General features: G+C 33.3%; 1 protein-coding gene across 6 annotated transcripts in view; it reads right to left on the bottom strand.

Annotated features, from left to right (window-relative positions):
* The window catches only part of DMXL1 (Dmx like 1), a 111,755-nt gene that overhangs the window by 34,586 nt on the left and 51,814 nt on the right, over positions 1–25,355 (bottom strand). For 4 of the 6 annotated variants that reach the window (XM_088796681.1, XM_088796676.1, XM_088796677.1 and 1 more), the window contains 11 exons: positions 23,631–24,721; positions 22,443–22,634; positions 19,477–19,553; positions 17,160–17,287; positions 16,406–16,654; positions 15,962–16,075; positions 7,595–7,773; positions 5,119–5,258; positions 4,356–4,441; positions 2,542–2,743; positions 1,425–1,542 (listed from right to left, as the gene is read on the bottom strand). In XM_088796681.1, the coding sequence (XP_088652807.1) occupies positions 1,425–1,542; positions 2,542–2,743; positions 4,356–4,441; positions 5,119–5,258; positions 7,595–7,773; positions 15,962–16,075; positions 16,406–16,654; positions 17,160–17,287; positions 19,477–19,553; positions 22,443–22,634; positions 23,631–24,721 (2,576 nt within the window). The remainder of the gene's footprint in view (positions 1–1,424; positions 1,543–2,541; positions 2,744–4,355; positions 4,442–5,118; positions 5,259–7,594; positions 7,774–15,961; positions 16,076–16,405; positions 16,655–17,159; positions 17,288–19,476; positions 19,554–22,442; positions 22,635–23,630; positions 24,722–25,355) is intronic. The other 2 variants (XM_088796678.1, XM_088796680.1) reach the window with 1 other exon arrangement.

Here is a 25,355-nt window from a genome sequence, read left to right as displayed (position 1 = left end):
TCATATAACAAGGTAAATCATAGAAACCAAAAAAGTAACAAGCACAGTAAACATGCTTTTTCTACAGAACAATACAGCAGTACTTTGTACACTATTATCAGAATGCTTTAACTTGTAATAGATTATTTTAGATAAAGATATCTTTTTAAAATAAGAAACATTACCTCACCAGTAAACATAGACTAATTAGTCTGACACAATTATCTAGCAAAATAATTTTTAATTTTATTTATCCAAAATTTTTCTTGAACTTTTTAAATAATTCATATACTAAATATTTAAGATACATCTTACACAAGGTTATACAGAAATACATTCATTTGTATTGTATTTACTGTATTTATTGTTTGTCTAGATATCAATGTTATACTAAGGTACACATATCAAAAGTCTTCTAAATTAGCAAGAACACTATATATTTTTTCCTGGCTTGGCTAATTCAAATACATTTACATAAAACGGGCAAATACTAAGTAATAGTGCATACAGTTGCCTCTTACAAATTAGTGCTTAAACTGAGAGACAATGATATATATAATTCTCTTTTTTTTCAAAGAGGTTGGACGCTATCTTGCTTTTTGCTGTGTATTATGAAGCCATTCTATTTCCTGATTTCTCCAACTAAAATATCTTCCTTTTTCCCTCCCACGTCAAAAACTGCACAAAGCTTCTTTTACACTAGTTCAGTGCTTCTCAAAATGTGATCCACAGACCAGTTGCCAGTACTGAACTCTGTTACTGGTCCATGAGGAGATAAGGAATTAACTACATCATTAAGTTCACTGTTTAGTTTACCCGATATTTTTAAATAGCAAATTGTCTCAAAGAAAGAAGCAAAATGTTAATTTACATTCAGGTGCAAGTCTCCCATATCATCACATTGAAACTTTTTAGTAGCACTAAACTGAGAAAAATAACCATTATAATGATAATATGAACCAGTTACAGTATTATTATAAATTGAGTTTACAAAATTTCATTAATCATAATCAATGGAATAAACTGGAAATATATGTATTCGAAATGTTTTCAATATATGAACCTAGTTTCAATTAAACTTCTAAGATAAACTTAACTGTCACATGAAAATCATGGGAACTTTCTACTTTAATCTCTTAAATTGTTGAATCATGACAACTCAAACACAGGAAACAAAAAACGGAATCTTAACGTGAACAATTATCTTTTTTGGGAAAAAAATGTCCCAAATACACGAATTAGTTACTTTAAATTAAATTGACTTAGGAAAATATTGACCCTCTCTTTCCTTTTCAATTACTTTTCTTTACATTAACTGCACAGTATATGTTTATGATATAAAATGAATTTTTAAGAAGTCTTTAAAATGCAATGTAATTCTTTATAGTTACATAATACAGAAGACTTTAATAATAAACAATAAACGGGTTTTAACTTATACACACCTCATTTAGACACCTTTTCTTGGTGAATATATTTCTGATAAAGGTTTCCTGAATTTCTTCCTGCTTCACCAAGTACTGCCAAAGTCTCTTCACAGACAGTGCCAGATGGTGTTTGGATCTATATAGAGACAGTATATTTAATCATACTCTTCAGCGATTTCTGATTAACTTGACCACATTACATTAGTGGTATATAAATGTTCATAATAATAAATTAACTAGGATCAGACCAAACCATCTAGCACAGCAATTGGCAAACTTTTTCTTGAAGGACTGGAGAGTAAATATTTTAGGCTTTGTGGGCCATAAGGTCTCTCATACAACTACTGGACTCTGCCACTGAAATAGAAAAGCAGCCAGAGATAATATTAAAATAAAAAGGCGTGGCTGTGATCCAATAAAACTTTATTTACAATGTAGGAGGAGGGGTAAATTTGGCCCCACGGGTTGCAGTTTGCTGACCCCTACCCTCAGTTGTGCTTCCTAGAAGAAATCTAGAAGCAAAACTACTTAGTGTTGTCTGAATACATATCAGTTCATGAACTCTGTTACTGATGTGCAACAAGGTAAGAGCTTGTGAAAAATGTAAATAAGCTGTCATTATGTCAAGTACATTGTTCAGTTGAGTTAACAATTTTTGTAGCAAGCCTTTCTTGATGAAGCAAGTACTGCATTGATTTACCTTTTGGTGCACTTTAAACTCCTCATGGACAGCAAAACAGATTGTTAACTGGCTATTTTAAATAGCACTGCTCCCAAGTGGGCGTCAGTAAACTACAGCCCACAGGTCAAATCCAGCCTGCTTTCATTTTCGAAAATAAAGTTTACTGGATCACACCCTTCATTTACTTATTGTCTACAGATGCTTTCACCCCACAATGGCAGGGGTGAAGAATTGCCACAAGGACTGTGACTCAAAATCCAAAATATTTCCTTATCTGGACTTGTGCAGGAAATGTTTGCTAACCTCCAGACTATAATATGCATCACACAAAGACACAGGTATGAGCCCAGAACAGCAAATTATACATAAAAAGACATATATTTTTTCTTTAAATACTACCTGAAAACAATTTAGTAAAACTCACACTTAAAAACAGTATCCAGAAAAACCTACTTGAAAGGAGTGTTTGTAGGTTCCAGCAAAGCTTTGTGGCGGAGAATTGCAGGACCTGCAGACAAACTCTCTTCAGAGGTATGGATTGCGATATAGTTTTGAGGTGGCCCACCATGGATTTCAAGTCGTCGGAGAAGAACTTGTTCCCAATACTGAAGAGTTTTCAGAACTGTATGACAAAGTGGTGAACTAACTGGAAGCTCTAAAAAGAGAAAATAAAATTGACCCACATTTATCTCCTGTAGTAAAATGCTATATTCAATTGTAAGAATGACTAAGGTAAGGCTTTAACACACATTTTGCCAGAGGAAATGTGAAACAGGTGGGTACAGAAATCCAGAGGATTAAAAAAAGGATGTCATAAATCAATGTAACATTTCAACATAATTAGGTGGCCTAGGACAACAGAAAAAAAGGGAATTCTATGTCAAAACTACATCATAGCTTTACTACTAGTACTTGGAATAATATTTATGGCTTATTATTTAAATGACTGTTATATTAATTACTGCTTTTGACTTTAATTTCACATTAAAAAATGTACCTGAATATTACAAAAATATGTCTGCAAGGAAAATAAATTGCTTTACACCTTTGTGTCAGCCCAATTTCTATATGGCATATAACCAAGATTTGCTTAGAAAATTAAATAATACACAAAAGTGAAAAAAAAAGTTAAATAATACTATGTAACTCAGCACTCCGATTCTACACTTCCATACTCCCGAGTCTCGATCCCACACTCAACTTTTAGCTATTCATGCTATTTACCTACAAAAATCTAAATAACATGCTTATACAGTGAATTCTTTTTTTTTTAATAGCTCATCTTTTTTTTAAATTTAATTTTATTTTTTTTAAAGATTTTTTTATTGGGGAAGGGGAACAAGACTTTATTGGGGAACAGTGTGTACTTCCAGGGCTTTTTCCAAGTCAAGTTGTTGTCCTTTCAATCTTAGTTGTGGAGGGCGCAGCTCAGCTCCAGGTCCAGTTGCCATTGTTAGTTGCAGGGAGCACATCCCACCATCCCTTGAGGGAGTCTAACCGGCAACCTTGTGGTTGAGAGGACAGTGCTCCAACTGAGCCATCCTGGAGCTCAGCTCAAGGTGCAGTGTTCAATCTTAGTTGCGGGGGGCGTAGCCCACCATCCCAGCGGGAGTCGAGGAATCGAACTGGCAACCTTGTGGTTGAGAGCCAACTGGCCCGTGTGGGAATCAAACCCGCAGCTTTCAGTGTTAGGAGCACAGAGCTCCAACCACCTGAGCCACAGGGGCCGGCTCCTATACAGTGAGTTCTTGATTTTTCAATTTTAGAAATGATCTTCAGATATATAATTATGGAATATCAGAATAAACTTCTCCTCTGTCGATAGTTCCAATATAAGCATGTAATAAGTTTTTGGTTAAATTGGTATTTTAGTTTTTACCTTGTTTTACATATGTAAATACATATCAAAGTTGAACCACCTGGTATATTACCATGCCCCTTTCTTTCCTGTTTATTTTCCTTGGCATTAACAATCACTAAGGTTTTGCATTTGCTTAGTTTAGTATGTGTCTACTACTATGAAATCTCCCAACACCTCGGCTACAGGTATAAATACAGTCACTCACATTAGGTTCAAATCCCCTGCTTTCTTGGATGTTGTCCTCCTAAAAGCACCTAACAATATGATAGACATATTTACAGGTGATTGGTCTGGTTAAAAGAAACCTATCTTCTACAACAGGATGATTTTCCACTATTTGAAAAAAAATACAAAATAGTACATCAAAAGCAATGGCAATATTAATTCATGTTAAGATATTTATTACCTGCAAGATCATGACCTGCACAGGGATAGAAAGTCTTCAAATTTTTGAGCACCAACTGCACCATTGCCAAACGCATCAATGACCAACTAAAAATAAAGTAACAGTAAATCTGTTAAAAATTTACTTAAGGATTTAGAACAGTATATATACCACTCTTTTTTGTTTGTTTCTTTGTTTGTTTTTTTCCTGTGTCTCTTTTTTTATTTTATTTTATTTTTTTTATTTTTTAAATTTACTGGGGTGACAATTGTTAGTAAAATTATATACCACTCTTTGACCCAACAATTCCACTATTAGGAATTTACCCTGAAGATACACTTCCAGAAAAACAAAATACATGTATGCAGCATTGGAACTGTAGGTGAGTGTTATGAACATTTGCAATTTTTATAATATGTGGAAGCCATTTTAAAAATAGTAATCATTGATATCTTAGAGTACTAGTGTTCTACTGAAAAGACATTAGATTTTCTAGGCGAAAATAGTGGGGTTTATTTATCTCAGAGAGCAAAGGGAAGGAATAATCTGATAGCAACATTTGTGAGGAGTGATCAAAAGTATAAGTCACCCATTCATGGAAAATAAGAACTTAAGTGTGGAATAATTAAGGAAAGGAATTTAATAATTTCAAGTAAAGAAATCTGAGTTATAATGTGTTATAAGTCTGCAAGCTACTAATTTCACATGTATTATTTTCAAAAATATTATATATACAAACCACGATAAATTTTTAAAAAGAAGCTTAAAATTAAGTATTCCATACCTGTATGAATTTGAATTAGAATGCTCCTGGAGATGGAAATCTGAAGCTAAAACATCATCATCATCATCGTCGTCGTCCTCACTTTCCAGACTCTCCTCTGAATCATATTCTCCTTTACTTAGGGAAGGGGGTAGAAAAGGCTAAAATAAAAACATTACAGAATTTATCATCCAACTATCTGATTTAATACATTTAATTATATACTCTAATATTAGCAATTTATCCCACTTTCGGATACTTCACTATCCGAATGCAAACATTCACTGCATTGTTTGATCACACCTTGTTGTAGTCGTGCTATAAAGAAAAAAAAGACAGAGCTGGAATCGAGAACATTAACAAAATCTGTGATAAGCTGATCATGAAAGGCCTCTGTGAAAAGTGGCATTTAAGTGAGACCTAAAGAACAAGAAGAAATAGACCATATAACAAAAAGGAAGAAAAGCATTTTAGGCATTAGAAATAGTATACACAAAGGCTTTAATATGGGAAAGAGTTTAGTACGAAAAACAAGCAAGAGGATAAGTGTTAGGATAAAGGTCAAAAGAGAATGGCAGATGACAGTTCAGGTAGGGTTTTTGTTGATAACAATATACAGTGTTAACGGAATGCCACTAAGGAATTTTAAGTGAGGGACAGGTATTGAGGTTTATATCTTAAGAATATTACTGTGACCATTCTCTTATGAGAGAAAAGCCAAATATCAAGAGTAGAAATGGAGATATTGGTAACTAAGGCAACAATTGGCCATCTAGATACAGGTGTTAGTGATGGAGATGGAGAGAAATAACAGATTCGCAGTATACTGAAAGATTTGCTGATAAATCTAACAAGCAAGGGAAAGGGAGAAAAAAGGTGATTTCTGGGTTTCTGGCTTGAGCAACTGTAAGGATGAAGATGCCATTTACTAAAATGGGAGGACTTTGGTTGTGTAAAAGGAAGGTACTGGAGAAAATAAATACCCAAATCCAAAATTTTGAAGAATTTCAAGATTCACATGTCAGGTAGAAAAGGATGAAGAAAGAAGACTATGAAGGAATAAATTTAAGGTTAGGAAAAAAAACTAGAAGACATTTGCATCTGAGAACAAGACAGAAAAGTATTTCATAAAAGAGAGGGAATGGTCACATGTTGAATATTGCTGAGAGCTGAAATAAGATGATGATCAAGAAGGTTCAGTTCTATTCAACAACGTGGGTGTCAACTGATTCTCAACATTACCAGTTTCAGGGGAGTATTTGTGTCACAAGTCATACAATGGGTAAATATGAAAGGGATCTAAGGTAATAGAAGAAAAATGTGTTCAGTAGTTCCCCCCTTATCCATGGTTTCATTTTCTGTGTTTTCAATTACCTGTGGTCCACTGCAGTTTGAAAATGTCAAATGGAAAATTATGGAAATAAACAATTCCTAAGTTTTCAAATGTGTCCTGTTTTAAGTAGCATGATGAATCTCGCACTGCCCCTCTCAATCCCACTACACGCCCATTAGTCACATAGTAGTCATCTTGGTTTTCAGATCAAATGTTGCAGTATTGCAGCACTTGTGTTCCAGTAACCCTTATACGTAGTAGCCTAACACTACATCACAATGGCCATGTCATTCATCTTACTTCATCTCATCACGTAGGCATTGTATCATCTCATACCATCACAAGAAGGGTGAATACAGTACAATAATATATTTTGAGAAAACGTGAGAGACCATATTCACATAACTTATTACAGTATATTGTTGTAACTCTTCTATTTTTTTATTATTGTTGTTAACTTCTTTTCATTTTTTGACGTACTTTCATCATTGTTAGCCAATTCCCTTTTAATTACCCAATTTTGTAAATGTCGCTTGGGTTTATCATGGGAGACACGCTTTCCTGTCTGTGTATGAACCAAATAACAGACTCTAAATAACCAATTACCAACAGACTTTGAAAGAATTATTGTGATTGGTCACAGATCATGAGGTGCATCTGTTTTCATTGTAATTTGTGGATTGAAGAGCTGGCAGGGAACTTTATAGGTTACATGATTACTTACATTTAATATATTGTGATAACTTAAATTTCAACTGTGTTGTTTAGGGACTAAACAGAGGTAACTGAAATTTGTGCATATCAGGACAATGCAGGACTGCCTGTCGTGTAGAAAAGGAATGAGAGTATGGATGGCAGCTTAACTTCTGGCAGTTTTGATTCCTTAATCACTATCAAGTACATTAGTATTAAGGTGTTAACTAGTTTTTCTTTTCATCCTACTAAGAACTTTGTTTTGTTTAAAATGCAAAAAATCACAACTTATCAAAGAGCTGTCTTAAAAACTGGTTGGAAATACAGCCAAATATTTTAGGGTATATATTTTGGTAATATTTGATAAAATGAAAATTTTCTAAGCCAGAGTGGGAAAATATTTGGAAGCACCAACAATTACACTTATTTTAATTAAACATTTCCATTTCTATTGAACCACATTAATATTACCTTGGCTATGAAATAGTCCCAGATACTGAGCTCGGGTGGGATGAATTTCTCTTTGACTGTCAGTGACTCCTGGCTTACTGGTGTTGAGGAAGAGGTCGGTGGGGCAGATTCTTTGCAAGACATTTTTGATGGCCTAAAACGTTTGTTCTGTTTCTCTCCTTCGTCCACTAGCGAAGAAACTAATAAGAACAAAGAAAAGTATTATTAAATAAGTACTATTTTCATTGTACTCATTTTACCTACTTTTACATAAGATCAGTGGTTAACCACAATATAACCATTCAATATAACCATTAACTAAAATATAACCATTCAATATAATCATAAAACAGATTCTTACTGACAGCAAGATAAGAAAATAGGGAGAGGAAGTGAGACAAAAATCACCTTGCATTGCAATCTCTGATTTATTTCAACTTGTCTCTCACTCTCTGAACGTTGATTTATCTGTTGTATATGTCGGTAATAGGATGTAATATCTGTTTATAAATGAACTCACAGTGTAGCTAAGACCACAACAGGAAATTATCTACATGATTTTTAATTTTTTTAAGAATATCATGGGGAAAAACATATCATGGGATGTTAATGTTAATTAAAGGCAACAACTCACTTATAAGAGTCTTCATTAATCAACTGGTCTTTTATCTACATATAAAACTACATTTTCAGTGAAAAAAAAATCAAAGACATAACTACTTAATTAAACTGATTCAGACTTTTAGAAATGGCTTGGAGATGGAATTTTCTAGTCAATGGAATAACAAAGAAGGGGTAGAAAATGTAATCTTTATTGTTTTAACTTCTAAACACTTTACAGTATTCTCTTAGTATTTTACTTTAGAATATTAAGGGCATTAGCATAGAAAAACTTGTTATACAAATCTTTAATCAACACTAAGTCACCGGATACAAATTACCAGTAGAAAATCAAGGATTTCCCAGACATAGGCATGTCTAATAGGCTCCAATTAAGGAACACCAATATTCTTCTTCAGTGGTTCCAGTGATAATTCACTTACCTTCCAAAGGAATGTAAATATCTGCACTGTAATACAATTTTGTCTTACTGTTTGAAGCTACTCAGCTTGCATAAACAGCATGCTCATGCATTACATCAAGCTATAGCCAAGCTGAGTTTAACAGAATAGTTCAGAAAAAAGGAAATTAAGTTGAATAAAATTAGTATTTTAAGAGATTGCAAAAAAGTGGTATGATTATTATGTAATCTTTCAAACAACTTTAAAAGGAACTGAAAAATGTGTAATTTTTTTCTTTGTTCTTATTGGTAATTGACAATCAACAATCACAATTCTAATGCATCTGTTGCATATGTTTATATACATTCTAAAACTTAAACTGTTTTTGCGAAATTCTCATCTGGTAAAAAATTTAGAATATAAAAGGATTTTTTACCTTTCAAAAGATTAATGGTACAGTTTAAGATAAATTATCACTTGGCTTTAACATTACTATTTTACTTTTGTTTTTAGATCATTAGGAGGCATGTTAATATAGGTTAGGGGATCTTTGGAAAATAAAATTAACAAGCAATGCTAAATAAACAGATTTTGTCAAGATTGCTATGTCATAAAAATGTAGAGTTTTTAAAGCAAAATATGAGAGGGGTCTTAAAGTGAGAACACATTTGAAGTATAGGTTGTGAATCCAGACACATGACATGAAAATAAGAGATTAAGTATACTGGGGAGAAATGTTTAAAATTACAGATTCAATGCCAGAAGCATAAAACTATTTATCAAAATACTACTGGTAAACAAATAGGGGAAAATGGCAAACTGCTTCACAGCACTGAATGTTATATTATTAATTGAAATGCTATAAATAAAAGGACCTGAGTGCAAAGAAATGATCTGTAGCTCATCATTAGGGTAGATGCTCCCTCTTCTCCTTCAAATTGCAGTTAAGACCTAAGATAATTTTATGCTTAAATCATGTTAATTAGAGTGCTCATGAAACTTAGAGGCACCAAAAGAGACTATTTAGCTGTCAGGTACTCAATTGCTTGTTTCTGAAAATGCTAATAATTAAATATCAAGAACTTCTGCCACCCCTTGGGTAAAAACCAACTACTGTTCCCTTTTTAAGGGGGGATATGGGTACTTTACCAGTAGTAATAGAAGGAAAAAATCTGTATTAGGAAGAAATGAAAAGGAAATTTAGATATAAAGTTTATAAATTTAAGGGGCACGGATAGGCAAGAAAGTGGGGAAAGAAAAACTAAGGTATGCATGGGAAAAAAGACAGAATCATGTCTTGACATAAATCTTTTTCCCCTTTCTTCCGCACCAGCTCATGGAACCAACTGTGAGTGGTGGTACACGGTAGCCCCCGGCAGCTCACAGCAGCCCACGCCGATCTCCAGCTGCTCACGGCAGCCCAGCTCCAGAGAGCGCCAGGGTTCACAATCTTAGCTGTAGAGGGCGCAGCTCTCTGGCCCATGTGGGAATCGAACCAGCGACCTCAGCGTTAGGAGCATGGAGCTCCAACCATCTGAGCCACCAGGCTGGCCCCAATATAAATTAAAAAAAATAAATTTCTTAGCTGCTTTGGATTCACAGAATGTACTTTTTTAAAATGTGCTTTCATGTCAAGATTGTGGACTGAGCATGCAAATAAATATACCTTCCTTCCCTTGTAAGAAGCCCTATCCTCACCTCCAGCACATTCTGCAGTGGTTTTCTTAGAATTATAGAAGTAACTCCCAAAAGAACTCAAAACAAATGGATAAATGGCTAAGTGGCTACATCTAAGGAATGGACATGGGAGATACTGAGGAGTAAGACAGTGTTGCTTTTTATCCCAAGATCTTCTGCACTACTCAATTTGTTACCACACGTACAGTGCACTTTGACTAAAATTAAAACACAAAAAGCAGGCTACTAGTAAGTTTACTTTTTCAATTTGTCAGTTTAAATCAGACACAACAAAATTAATATTCTGAATCTAGATTTAAATGTTACTTCTTTTAAAAACTGACCTCACAGTAACCAGGGGAACTATCTCATTCTCTCCTTGTCAATCTAAGGCCCCGCTATGCACAGGGCTATTCATGAGTGTGCCAGAGTGTGTGTGAAGCTTCAGGAGGCACACTGTCCTGGACTTTGAAATTTAGCTCCATTTTTTTTTGGGGGGGGTGGGCTAAATAATTTAACGGATGATTTAAAACATTTTATACCAAAAGAAACATACATGGAGAAGACAAAAGTAATGCAAGTTTCAGAGAAAATAGATTTCAAATCTAATTCTTGCTTTCAGCAAGGAAACTCAGTTTTAGAGGTCTCCAAAGAAGTATATATATTCACTCTCTTTTGTCATTAGAGGTGTGAGAACTACAAATGTTTGTGAACACAACTGAAATGTAAAACTTGAAAGTTGAGTAACCAAAGTCTCAAAATTATATATAAAACATAATTTTCAAAGACTCTTAAAAGGAAAAGACAAAAATTAGATTAAAGGAGCAGTGAATTTAAGGTAGTTCATAATCCTTAAAGAATAAAATGATAAAAAAAAAAAGTCTGATGGGATATTATCTAGACTTTAGAAAGACTATTTTACTCTATAAGTCTTCCTAGGATTATTACTTTGCACAGTATCTTGCATCTGCTTCACAGATATCTATAAAGATGAACTGATGAGTATCATAATAGAGAGTAGTGATTTGTCTCTAAACCACAGGTAGAGCAAGGTAGCCTCCAAAGTAGTCGGTGTTCAAATGATTCATTGAAATGTGGAAGGAAAATATTATAACTCCTATTTAGATTTATTTTTTAGTAAGTAAAGGGGGAAAGGAGGATGAGAAAAGAAGAAAAGGGGCAAGAATGGGAGAGGGAGAAGATCAGCAGAGCAGGGCAGAGTGGAGGAGAAGGAGAAGAGAGGGAAGAGGGTGGAGGGAAAGAAGACACAAAGGGAAGAAAGAAAATGGAAATGGGCAGGGAAAGAGGAAAGGGGAAGGAAGAAGAGGTAAGGGGAAAAAGAAAAGAAAATTTGTTAACGTTTAATATTTGGATACACAATTGTACGTTTTTATAAATAAATGTACATATATTGGTGGTTTGCTCAAGCATAGTTGGTGGATAGGGTTATGTAATACAAATTCTGTAGATAATGGCCCTAGAGTACTACTTTTCAATCACCCTGAAGGCTAAAATATGGATATGCCTATAAGATTTCAGCTCAAACTTAACAGACTTATTACAAATTGAATGGAGTAAACACACACACACACCCTACTACTACCACTACTACTACTACTATTACTACTACTACTCAGGAGTGAAAAGGAGAAATCCTGTTACATGCTACAGCACAGATGAACCTTGAGGACATTACCCTAAGTGAAAGAAGCCAGTCACAAAAAAGACAAAATACTGTATGACTCCCCCAAATGAGGTATCTAAAGTAGCCAAATTCAAGGAAACAAAGTAGAATGGTGGTTAGCAGGGGATGGGGAGAGGGGGGAGAGGAGGGAGAAAGGGGCAGTTGTTTAATTTGTAAAATGAAAAACTCCTGGGGATTTGTTTCACAACGATGTGAATGTATTCATCACTACTGAACTGTTCACAAATGATTAAGATAGTAAATTTAAGGTTATATATGTTTGACCACACAGAAAAATTAGAATGAAGAAAATACATTAAAGATGTTTTGCTGCAGCACTTAGGACTGCCAGAAATATTAGAAAACGGGGTTGGACAGAGATCACCTGCTTAGTCTCAATAAGAAATATTAGGTGAGGGAACAGATGTTTCATAAAAGGATATTTATCTGTAAATTTTACACACGTGCATTTCAGTGTTTTTTTTTATTTTCTATGCTTTCTCCACCCTTGTTGTTTAAGAATTTGCCTTCGTCAGTAGTTATGAAATGAATAAAACGCTTTTTAAACTTTAAAATTTACATTAGATGGCCCTCAATGAAAAGTCTCGTCAAGGACTCTAACAAAATAAGTATTTATTTTTCCTAAAATGAACTATTTTGCGGTTCTGCAGACAATTAAAAGTGTTTGGCGTATTCAACTATGTTTTAAATACACTGACGTCTTACCTTTTCAGGTTAAGAAAGGTTGCTATTTTGCATATTTTGCTAAAGCAATGATACCAATGATATGTATAATCATTAAATACTGAATACATAACTTTTATTTTTATACAAATTTATGGGAAAAAGAAAAACATCTGGATTTTCTGATCTGCATTTAACATAACTATTCAAATACCACAAATGTACTGTAAAATGTCTAGATCATTAGCAGCCTTATAGTAATATATATATATCTATATATCTATAACATGCTCACCACAAATAAAATACTCATTTTATATTTCATTCTCAATTTGGAAACATAAAAATCATTACTGTAAATTTATCAAATAAAGTCAGTTCTTATAATTGCAAATATTACAAAATGCAATAAAAATTCTTAAAATAAAAACATTTTGTTTTGCTATATAATAAGCAACAAAAAGCAAAAGTATGGATTTCTAACTGTTAGCAGAAAAAAGTAATTTTTAGCTGATTGTCTACTTTAAAAATTAACTGTAATAAAATACTTCAGAACTCCATGAACATATACCTGCATTATAATTAGAAAAAATAAATCCTTTATTAACATGTAATGTGGAGTTCACAGAGCAAATTAAATTTGATTAAAAATAAATTACTAATTTATGTACATTAACCTTTTTTTTAAGAATTCTGACTTGCCAAGCTAACATCTATTAAAATCATCTGTCATGGATTGGAGTACGGAGGGGACTAGTAAAATCACTTTCAATCCAGCCTCTGCAGACTGAATACATTAGCAATCTCCTAGTTATTTTCAGTTGGGAAATGATGGATTTCACACAACCTTTTTACTGGAACTCAGGATTTCAAAATTATTAATTTGAAGCTTATGCTTGATTTGTGTTCCTATTATCCTTATTTATCCAAAGATCAGTTTTTAATCACTGAAAACATTGATTCTAAGATTTTTAATGGCTTGAAAATTCAAAGACACACTATAGTCGATTTGAGAAACTAGAGAAATAAACTTAATATTTTAAATACTTTAAAAAATCATGTCATTTTCTTATATTACAAAGCTTAAGTCAATTTTTATGTCACTAAAAGATTAGTAAATTGAGTATATAACAGACACGTACAGAGAAATGTAATTTAGTTCATGGAACCATTATTGCAAAGAAAACTAAAATCAGAATTTATACCAGAATAGGGAAACAAATGGTGACTTAAATTCTTCTCATAGTACTAAGTTTATTACAACACTTTTTAAAAGACAGATCTTTAGGAGTTCCAAACATATATTTCATCTTCAACATACAATACTTCCTAATATTGATCAGGTTGTCATGAAAATGAAATACTCTAGACTTGTCAGTTTTCCTTTCCAAATTTAAATAGCAAAACTAAAATACATATATTAATTTTGGCTGAATTCAAATAAACTTTCTAAAACATTATTTTATCCCCTTGGTCAACTACGCATATCGAATATATAAGCAATTAGACTCTTGGAACATCATGATTATGTTTAGCTGAAATACAAACACGCAGGGCTGCTTACTTACAACCTAAAATTTATCAGGTTGCTGTGCTGCTTTAGTTGGTATGCTTTCAGAACAACATAATATTGCCTTCAAAAAGTGAGATTTGGGAACTCTGCCATATATTGAAAGCCACCCCAACTCTTCCTTGTCTTCATTGATTTTCTGTTTTCAGATTTTCTCTCTTCAACTGTCAGCTGATCTGCTTCACAGGACTTGCTTCTAATTACTATCACTGCCTTCACTATCTACTATTTTTACTTCTTTCATTTTTTTTCCCGTTTTTCTATGTCCTTCTTTCTTTTTCTACTTGCTCCTTCTCAACTTAGCTAAGCTTCGGAACCAGCAGGCATTTGGCTTCATCATTCAGTGAGTGCACTTTTTTCTGGTTAGCAAACTGATGAATCATACATATCATTCATGTTTCCTGTAAATGCTCCTTCAGTTACGTCCACGATTATTTGTATTCAGAATAGTTTCTGGGTTCCCAAAGACAGATGGGCTCACATATCCTAGATGTGACTACTACATCTAGCACTACCACTACCACTAAGTGAACCCCGTGTTTTAAGTATTCTATATTATTTGGCTACCATGTCCCAATTCAAAAGGTTAAGGGTACAGATACAGGTAACGTTTGGTCACTTTGATTACTTAGGATTCAATAAATGGTGGGATATAGTTTATGATGGTACTTTAAAGATAATTTATGTAATGGTAATTCTGCCTGGAAACAACTAAATCTGAGTGGTTAAACAAATAACAACTTGGACTTTGAGTAAGGTTCTTTACATCTGTGCTCAGCAAAGAATGGTTGGAATTGAGACCTACTGACTAGCCAGTAAGAATGCATTTTTAATTTCTTACAGGTATTCATAGCAAGAATTCATCCCTTTTTCACATCCCACATTAACAAGATCAGAGTTTTAAACGATATTCTCTTAGAACACATTTAAAAAAGGGTCAAAATTAATTTACCAATTATTTATTTAATACTGATCTCTTTAGTACTAGAGCTACAGATTTTACTCCCTTACTTTGATATTTGAGGTTAAGAAGTATAAATTCAAAAGCAAGATCCATGAGAAGCTAATCTTTTCTTTTTTTATCCATATAAAAATATAAGCATAGGAAATAACACTTTAAAAACTAGAAAAGAGATGTTATGATAATTAAAATAGTTTTTAAAATGTTAAAAGCAAGATTATCATAATGGACTAATGTATTACAAAAAGAAAACTTAAAAGAAGAGCAGAAAACATCATGAATATTTTTTTCAGGTCAAGAAAGTTTGGTGTTTCAATCTTTAGATAAATACAATATATATAGTTTCAGTATTAGAAGTTTAGAAAAAGGGATATAATTATTTAAAATATTTACTTTTCATGGTACTATGAACACTTAGAAATCCAAAACCCTGAATAGCCAGAATCATAATATGCAAAACATGAAGCAGCCTCATTTGAAATGTTTTTCCAGTCATTTCAAGCCATAATCTGATTTACCATGATTAGCACCAGCATTTCTTTATTTCTACCCATTTAAAAATATGTTCAAGTCTGAGGTATAGAAAATATCAAAACAAAGAACTTAGAAGAAGAATAAAAATGCAGAGACGATTTTCTAAAATGCTAATCACTGCTTTAAATCAAAAATATGGCTTGATTTAAAAAAAAATTCTCAAATTTCTATTATAAGTGCCAAACAAAATAAAACTGGCCCACTGTACCGCAACCCCTCCAAAACAACACAGAGCAAGCTGAACTGTAAAAGCCTATTTCTAAAGCTAATATCTTGCCTGCAAGACTGGGAGGGCTATGAGAACTGATGGTTGAAAGAGCTTTGGAAAAGCCCACACATTCCATGGAGAATACCACTACCTGGTGAGGGCTAGGCATAGCAAAGTGCCTTCCTGCCAAAGAAAGAAGAGAGAATCTGTATTTGGGATAGAACAAAAATCAATGTTACAGTATATTTCAACAAATGAAAATTTCAATAGTAAAAGATTAAAGAAAACTACATTAGACAGTTCTAATCACTGGTGCATGAATATCTTAAAGTTTGAAACTGCACCAGAAACTTTATATTGCATTTTCACCATTAAACTATTTGTTCAGGATTTAATCAAATGGTGTGTACCAAGAACTTTCCGTGAATAAATTTAAATGTAATTACATTCGACAAAGTTATCATTCAGATGAAAAAAACGAACAAACAAAAAGATAAAACATTAAAAACTAACCAGATAAAGCTTTTGAGTGTGTCTGTTCTTTGCTGGAAACATGCGCACCTCCACCAAATACAGCAGACCACATTTTTTCATTTAGAGGATGTGCCACAATCCGAAATAGTTCATTACTAGAATGTGTTGCCAACCCATGGATGAAAAGACTAAGATACACTGCTGTGAGAATCTCACAGAGCAAAATTGTAAGCCCTGGCTGGGCTTCCTCTCCAGAAGAATTCAAAAGTCGAATTAGAGAAGTTATTCCTAGAAACAAAAAACAAACAAAGATAACACTGACAATAAATTTTAAAAAATAAAAAAATTAACTACATTTTCTAATTCTTGCAAAAACTTTAGTGCATCAAGATCAAAATATTCTTCTCTAGATTCCTAGGCTAGTAGAGGTTATTACAGTTAATGCATAAATTTGAGCTATTCAATTTAGAGAACACTGAAAATCTGTAATCTGATTAAAATCTGATAGATAAAATTTAATTGCCATAAAATGTTTTTCTATTATGACAAAAGCAAAATTATAAAAAGTGACATAACAAAACATTTGAGTTATTTTAGTATAATGATGAAGGAAATACTAAAAGCTAAATAACTGCAGAATTTGTAATGAGTAGTAAATACTGAACTATTATGAATTCTAACAATATTTAACAATAATTATCATACAACAAACACAAACCAAACCTACTTTTTCTTCATCTGATTAAATTCAATAGGGCTAAGAAAAACTCATACACGTATAAATTATTTATACCTGGCCACTGAGCTGGTGATGTATTGGGAGTTATTGCTTCATCTAAGCTTCCTGTTTTCAAAGACTGTCGATGGGGAAGCAGTACTGTCTGATACACCATTCCGGTAAACTGATTTGTTTGAAATGAACTAAGAGAAGAAAACATTTAAATAATAATAACCTACAATAATAACAATATAGTAAAACAATAATAATATGTAATGATCTAAAAGGGATTTCACATGTAATATTCCCATGTTTTAGATCTAACTTCTAGGGAATCTTTTGTTTATTAGTTATACTGCCTATATTATACCTATCTTGTATTCTATAGTGTTATATTAAAAAAAAGTGTCCTTTAAGTGTAAATAAACACATTTTCCAAATTAAAACACATTGCACACCTCCACCAAATACAGCAGACCACAGGTTTTAAGTCTATGTATTTAGTGAAAGAGAGAAAATATGTACAGATGAGAAAACTAAATTACTATTGACCAATAAGTAGCAAGCTTATATATCACACTTTAAACAAAGTTATATGGTTGAAAACAAAGTCAGTTTAGGTTCAATCTGATATTTAATGTCTAGTCTACCCTATATCAGGGTAGGTGACATCAAGAATATGCACCAGGTTCCAAGCATATAATGAAAAACATGGTTCGTGTCTCCCAAGAAATTTATAGGCTGGTGGGAAAATAAATAATTTTTATTTATTTTATTTATTTAGACACAAATAATTTTATCATATTATTTTGAAAGACAAAACCTATACATACAGTGCCATGAAAGCAAAAGACTGGAGTAGTTCACATTATTTGGGAATTCAGGGTAAGCTTCTCCAAGTAAAGGGCACTTAAAGCTAAAACTAAACAGATAAATGAACAAAATAACTTGCAGCTTAACATAAACTATGAAATATAACAGAAAATGGTACAAAAGATTTTGTTACCCTGTCAGACATTTCTGTATCATATGTTGAGTAAAGGAATATAATATTTAAACACAGCATATTTGATGGGTTAGACCTCTTCTGATTAGCAAGTCTTATTAGTCATAGCATTTTGATGGATTTGTAACTAGTTTTTCTTGCTTTACTTTCCAATTTCAAGGTGGCAGAGTAACAACAAAAACATCCCCCATTACAGTAAGCCTTTGGAAATAATAAGAAAGCAAAAAATATGCTGATGAAAGTAAAGCCACACTTAGTAACAAGAAAGTGAACTCTTGGAGGACTAGGGTGAAAAAAATCAAGTTGAAGCTACCTTAGGAATATATAATCAGAGTAGTAAGCTTAGGTTACCCACGGGAAAATTCAAATGCATAAGATAAAGAGAAAAAAAAATCAACACCAAGGAAGGCTGACATCATGTAAGAGACAACAAACTCAGTGAAAGACCTGTACCTGAGGAAATAGACCTATCAGAACATTAAGAAAAGTGCTCTATACTCAGATAGGTTTAAAAAAATCAAGAAATAAAAACAATAAGTTATAAAAATAAAAGTGGCTATTAAAATCAACAAAGAGATCTTAAAACTGAAAAATAGAATTGCTAAAATACAAACTTAGATAGATTTAATAAAAGATAGGACGCTGCTAAAGAATGAATTAGTGTCTGGAAAATGAAGCTAAGATTTTTCCTGAAATGAAGTAAAAAGAAATAAAGAGAAGGAACACACAGGAGAAAAGGTGAAAGACAAGTAAGTTCTAATATTTGTCTAACAGGAAAGGAAACTAGAAGAGAGAAGACAAAATGTTCGAAGAAATAAAGTTAAAGAATTTCAGAGAACTAAAGAAAGGTATAAAAAGATCCCCGAGTATTAAAATATTTTGTAAGAGCCAAGATAAATTACAGTGAAATCTTAGGACATAAAGAGAAAAATCATCAACAAAATAATCAACTTTTCTGTGAAATTTTTCTCAATTCCAAGTCCTTCCTCGACGCTCCCTGAGCCTTTTACTATCCATCATAGTTTTTTTTATTTAAGCACGATGCCATGTTATGTACCATTTATCAGTTCATGTTTATTTCTAACTAGATGGACTCTAAGGAAGGAGAACTTATCTCAGTGCCTCACCACGTCTGGCATTAGACACTGATCAATAAAAGGCTGGTAAATAAGTTATATTGACAAGGGTTTATTTGAGATTCATTTGCCATAAAGGCATTAAGTTTAAATTTCAAAGAAGAAAAAAAAAGTACTCAACACTTCAGCCATATGGTTTTACATTATTTAAAGTGTACTGCTGTATAGTTTTTCTAAAGCAAGAGCATAAATATTCTGAAACCTCATCAATTACTGCAAGTATTCTTAAATTTCACAAAAAGATATTTACCTGTAGTTATGACTACCACAAAGGCACTGATATATACAAGCAGAAAGTGAGGCTGCTAAAGTATGCATTACATATACCTGGAAAAAAAACACAAAATTACTTTAAGTATAATTTCTAAAAAATGTAATTTTTTTCAAGACCTAATATAATCAACATTTTTAAAAAGATGAGAAAATGATTTTGCCCTTATAAACTATTTTCTTAACACTCATTTCTACCTTCATGGGTCTCATTACAGACAAAGAACAGAAAAAATACTGAGACCTTTGGCAGAAATTATAAAACACATACCTTTTTTCTATTTCAAGAGCAAATAGGAACAGATGTTAGCTATTCAGCAGTGCTGAAACATGTATTAAAAGCAAGCCCTTTAGGCTCAACCTGCTTCTTGCTCAACCAAAAGAAACACAGCCTGATAAACGACAGTTCACCTATGGACAGGTCGTTGAAGAATATGCTATCACATATTCTACTTACTATAGAAAACGAAGAATTTGAAGAGAGTGAAATTTTAGAGACAGGAGAAGGTATGAAAGATAGCAACTGAAAGCCAAACATTTGTACTGGGGAAGAGAAAGTTCTAACATGACATGGCGAGAAATAACAGAAGTAGATCTGAGGATGGTGAAGATTCACCTAGGTAAGAAAGTAGACTAGACTATCAAAAGACTAGGTTCTTGATCTAATTATGAAGTATGACAGTACTTTATGCAGATAAAAACGGGGAGTGATAGATTAAAATGTCACTGCTATTTATCCTTCAATTATCAATAAGCCGTGGTATGAATAAAAATCAAGGCTATCATTATGTAAAAATGAAGACAGCAATGACTACACATGGGAGATTGCAAAAATGATCAGAATATTTTCCAGCTTCTCCAATCAAAAGGTGGAGCTCATTTCCCCACTCATTGAATCTGGGCTGGCACGGGACTTGCTTTGACCAAGAGGACACAGCAGAAGTCATGTGCGAATTTTGAACTTGATCTTCAAAAGGCCTTGCAAATTCTACTTTTGCTGCTCTTTAAACTCCTGCAAATCACCATGTGAAATAACCTAGGCAGGATTGTTAATTTTATGTGTCAACTTGACTGGGCCTTGGGGTGCCCAGACATCTGGTCAAACATTATTCTGGGTGTGTCTCTTAGGGTGAGTTTGGATGAGATTAACATTTGAATTGGTAGCAGATTGCCCTCCCTAATTTGAGTAGGCCTCATTCAGTCAACTGAAGACCTAATAGAATAAAAGGCTAAGTACTGGTATGAGAGAACTTCTGCTCGATTGCACTGAGCTGCGACATCAGTCTTTTCCTGCCTTTGGAGTAGAACTGAAACATTGGCTCTTCTTGGGTCTCAAGCCTTCCAGCTTTCGACTGGAACTTACACCATCAGCAATCCTAGTTCTCAGGCCTTAGAGTCAAACTAGAACTATATGATCAGCTTTCCTGGGTCTCCAACTTGCCAACTGCAGATCTTGGGACTTCTCAGCCTCCACAATCATGTGAGCCAGTTGTTTATAATAAAGCTTTTTACACATACACACACACACACACACACCCTTATTGGTTCTATTTCTCTAGAGAACCCAGATGCTAGGCTTGTCTGTTGGAAGATGAAACCCACATGACCCAGATTCTCTTGTGAGCCCTGCAAACAGTCTGCCAACTACCAGAAATGTAAATGAGGCCATTCTAGATAATCCAGAATCCAGTCAACCTACTAGATGACCAAAGACAAATGGAAGTATCCAGAGATCAGCCCAGCTGGCCCAAACCAGAAGAACTGATAAGCCAACCCACAGAATCATGAGCAAAATAAATGATGGTTATTTTAAGGTACTAATGTTTCAGGGTGGTTCTTAAGCAGCAAAAAACTAATTGATCCACCAGGGGGTATGCTTATTATCAAAGCTAAATATGGAATAGGGTTTGGCTAAAATGAGCACAATATGAAGGAAATTAAATTCCTAACTGTATAAAACGCAGTGTCGACATTTATACTACAGAGCAATATAGGAAAATAAGTGGTAAAATTACATTACAAGGGTTAAGGTTATCCAAAAGGGTAAAACTGTAGGAGAGACTACCATCATGCAAAGTAAAAAATCAAACTGGTATGGTATCACAGCCTGTGAGGTGGGTGAGAACAGATGACAGACTACAAGGGAAAAAAAAAAAAGACAGAAACAAAAATAGTCAAAGTTGACCATACCATAAAGGATTTCAATATGTTTGGACAGTAAAGATAAAATATGAAATGTGATCTTAATGGTAGATAAAGTGGCATGTGATGAATGGAAAGATGATATGGCTGATTAGATAACTCTATGATTAGTTTTGCATCAGAGTCACCTGAGGAAATTCTTTAAATTACATATTCTTGGGACTCACTCTCACAGATGGATTCAATTAAGTCTGGAGTGAATTTAACAATCCAAACGTTTAAGAAGCACTTCAGGAGGTGATTCTGCTATAATAGGCATCATAAATCACGACCTAGCCTAAAGGAATGACTGGGCAAAATATTTCACACTATCTTTAAAATATGTAATGTTTAAAATTAACAAAGAAAAATTTTACTTACGTATCAGTAACTTTACACCAAAATATTAAGTTTCTCTCTCTAAAAAACAATCAGCTTTTTGGCTAAGTGTACTGCTAAGGAAATTACTCATGTATCTGCATACACACCTATTACTCTTAATAAAATGGCCAACTAAGATTTAATAACTAGCATTATGATTAAAAATTGAAGTACTCTATAGGGTATAAGTAACACAAGTAAGATGACCCTGGCCTACAACCAGAAGTATTCTTTGATCAAAATCAATATAAACATGGTAATGTAAAAAATCACTATGTATATAAAGTCTGATATTTAAAATTGTTTTTAAAAGCCCTAACACGTATCTTACAGTTTTATAGTAATATATAGGTAAACTAAAAGACTAAAACCAAGCATACTTACTTTATTGCTTTGGCTATCAGGATGGGGTGGTGAATCAAAATTTATTATGGCATGTAGAATATCATGTGTTAGATTACTGAGGTGCAATAATGGATTAGCAACTACTGTTTTGGCACTGGCTGTGCAAGCAAAGAGGAGAGGTACTGAGGTTTGCTCTGACAGAGGGCTAGGAAATACTGGTTCTGACGTTTCCTTAAAAGCAAAGGAAAAAATAGGTTAATCAATCAGTCATAATCCATTAATTATGTAATACGGGTTTGTCTGAAAAAACTTCAAAACAAAAATTAAAAGCATAACAAACTTTTTATAGACTTAGGGATTTGAGGAGGTCAACATTCCACTAATTACCATATTTTGCCGTATATAATATGCTCCCATGGATAATGTGCACCCACACTTTTGGCCCAAACTTTCAGGGAAAAAAATCTTTAGTTTTAATTTTTTTAATTCAAATTTTTATGTGTTTACATTTAGGTACTTGTTTTTTGTATTATAAAGGAACTTTAACATTTATTTTTTTAACATATTATAGTACAAGAAATTTTATGACAAACAATTACAAAACACAAGAACAGATACAAGGTACAAGAAATGTTAGGTACCGGTAACAATTTTATGATATGTATGTGTCATAGAAGGCCAAGAACTCTTCATTGTTGCAAGTTCGTCGTTAAGTTCAACAAAACCGATTACTGTATTCCAGGTTATTATTTTGCAAACAGATATCGTTATTGATTTCTAGCACTTTTAACTCATAAGTATAAATAAAAGAATTAAAAACATCTATATAGATACGGAATTAGAACTACCCATGTATAATGCGCATTCTTATTTTTCCCTCACAAATTTGGGCAAAAATAGTGTGCTTTATACACAGCAAAGTATGGTATATTGAAAAATAATAGGACAATACCCTCTTATCAAAAGAAGTTCATCACCTCATAAGGCATTCATATAAAAATATGGAGTATGAAATCAGTGTATTATGGGGCCTGATATTAAATTGCCCTTAAACTACAATATGTACAAAAGTTTACAAATCCACAATATGAAGCACCACACAAAAAGGAACACTCCTTAAAACAACCATAATGAAGGAAATCAACAATTTTAATATTTAAAAACAGGCAGTCCAACAGCTGTTTGATACATGTAACATTTTGACTGGTTATCATGTAAGTTACATACCTGCTGAGATTCTTGTAAAAGCAAAATCAGTTCCATTCTCACAGACGCAAGACCCCCACCATGGGATCCATGAAGTATGCAGTAACTAAGAAACATCCTCAAGAGTGACTGATATTTCAAAAGCCACTGTCTTTTTTCCTGAAAATTTTCTCTCAGTTGTTTCACTTTTGTTTGGTGAAGCAAATCTTCAGCATCTTCATTTAATCCCAATTCATCTCCATTTGCACTAAATGTAGACTGCACTTCTTCAGCATCTGAACAATATTCACAAGTCCTCTGAAGAGCTATGACCTCTTTTTCAAGCCAGTGGTACAGTTGGTAACGCAATTTTCCACCATCTATTTCATAGCCAGTAGATAAAGTACGAAGTTCTACTGTGAGAATCTTTAAACATGCTCTAAATTTTAACTGAACTGCAATTATATCTTCTGATGGAATTAAAATGTCATTTTCATCTAGTGTGCTAAGAGATTCTGTGTAATTAGAACTTGTTTCATCTATTTTTTTTATTTTTCTCTGTAAAGGTTTTAGTTCTTTCATTGAAATAGGGAGATCTTCATTTTCTTCATCATTATCACTGTCCCATTTTAATTCTAAAGAGTCATCCTGAAATATAACACTTGGTTGGCTCCAGTCAAAAGACAGAGTGGAGTTTGACTGCTTCTCTGAGGAACCCTCTGAAGAAGATCCAAAACCATTTATCAGTGACTGTGACCAATCAATAGCAGAAGACTTATCTTCCTTCACATCCAATTTTAATGGAGAAGTAGGAGAACAGTCTTTACTAGTATCCAGAAAACTAGATGTTCTACAAAAAGGTTTTGTTTTCTTGACGACTTTTGGTATTTTTGATAATACTTCCAAAGCCAACATGGGGCAGCCAGCTTTTAAATGAGCACTGGCAGTAGTAAAAAATAATCTTCTTTCACTTAAATTAATTGTTCCTGCTAGTCCACTTTTTCCTGTTAAACTCACGTGTGTGGAAAACGCATCTGATGATCCAAAATGACGTCTCAGCAAAAGAGGATGTGTTCTTAGATAATTGTAGAAATTAAAAACTGCAGGACTACAGGCTGACATGACAGCTTCTTCTGAAAAGTAAATTCATTTTGTGAATTAAGAAAAATTCTTAAAGAGCTGTATTGTAGTCCTTTTTCTCTACCATCGCACCTTTATCTACCTGGTCTTTTGACAGAATTTTATTAGCAGACCTCACTAACACAAAAGTATTGAACAGACAAGAATACATTTGTAATCAGTTTCTAACACAGTAGAAAAACAAAGGTTATGATGATTTCACAACTCTTTAGGTAACAATCTAAGATAATTTAAAACATCCACTTACACACTCTTAGTTCTATTTCTCCTAATTTCCTGGATACTCCTTCCCAGTCTGCTTTGCTACATTTTCCTCTTCTTCTCTACCTTTGAATGTAAAGTATCCTAGAGTTCAGTGCTTGACTTCTTTTCTATCTACACTCCCTGCATGAACTCAAACAGTCCAATGGCTTTAAATACCATCTAGTAACTTGCAAGTAACTATGCTAGTAACTTGCATATCTCTATTGCCAGTCCCAGCATCACCCTGTAAATATAGACCACTCTATCCAAAGGCCTATATTACATTTCCATTTACATGTTCATACTCTTGCCTCAGGGCTTTTCTTTAGTGAGCCCTTGGCCTAAACTACCCTTTACCCAGATATCTACATTGACCACTAACTC

The sequence above is a fragment of the Rhinolophus sinicus genome, chromosome 3 (assembly GCF_057876585.1).
Source record: "Rhinolophus sinicus isolate RSI-liver-muscle chromosome 3, RSI-T2T, whole genome shotgun sequence".
Taxonomy (NCBI): domain Eukaryota; kingdom Metazoa; phylum Chordata; class Mammalia; order Chiroptera; family Rhinolophidae; genus Rhinolophus; species Rhinolophus sinicus.
The sequence above is the reverse complement of the archived record's forward strand: the minus strand, read 5'-3'. Positions and strand labels throughout refer to the sequence as shown.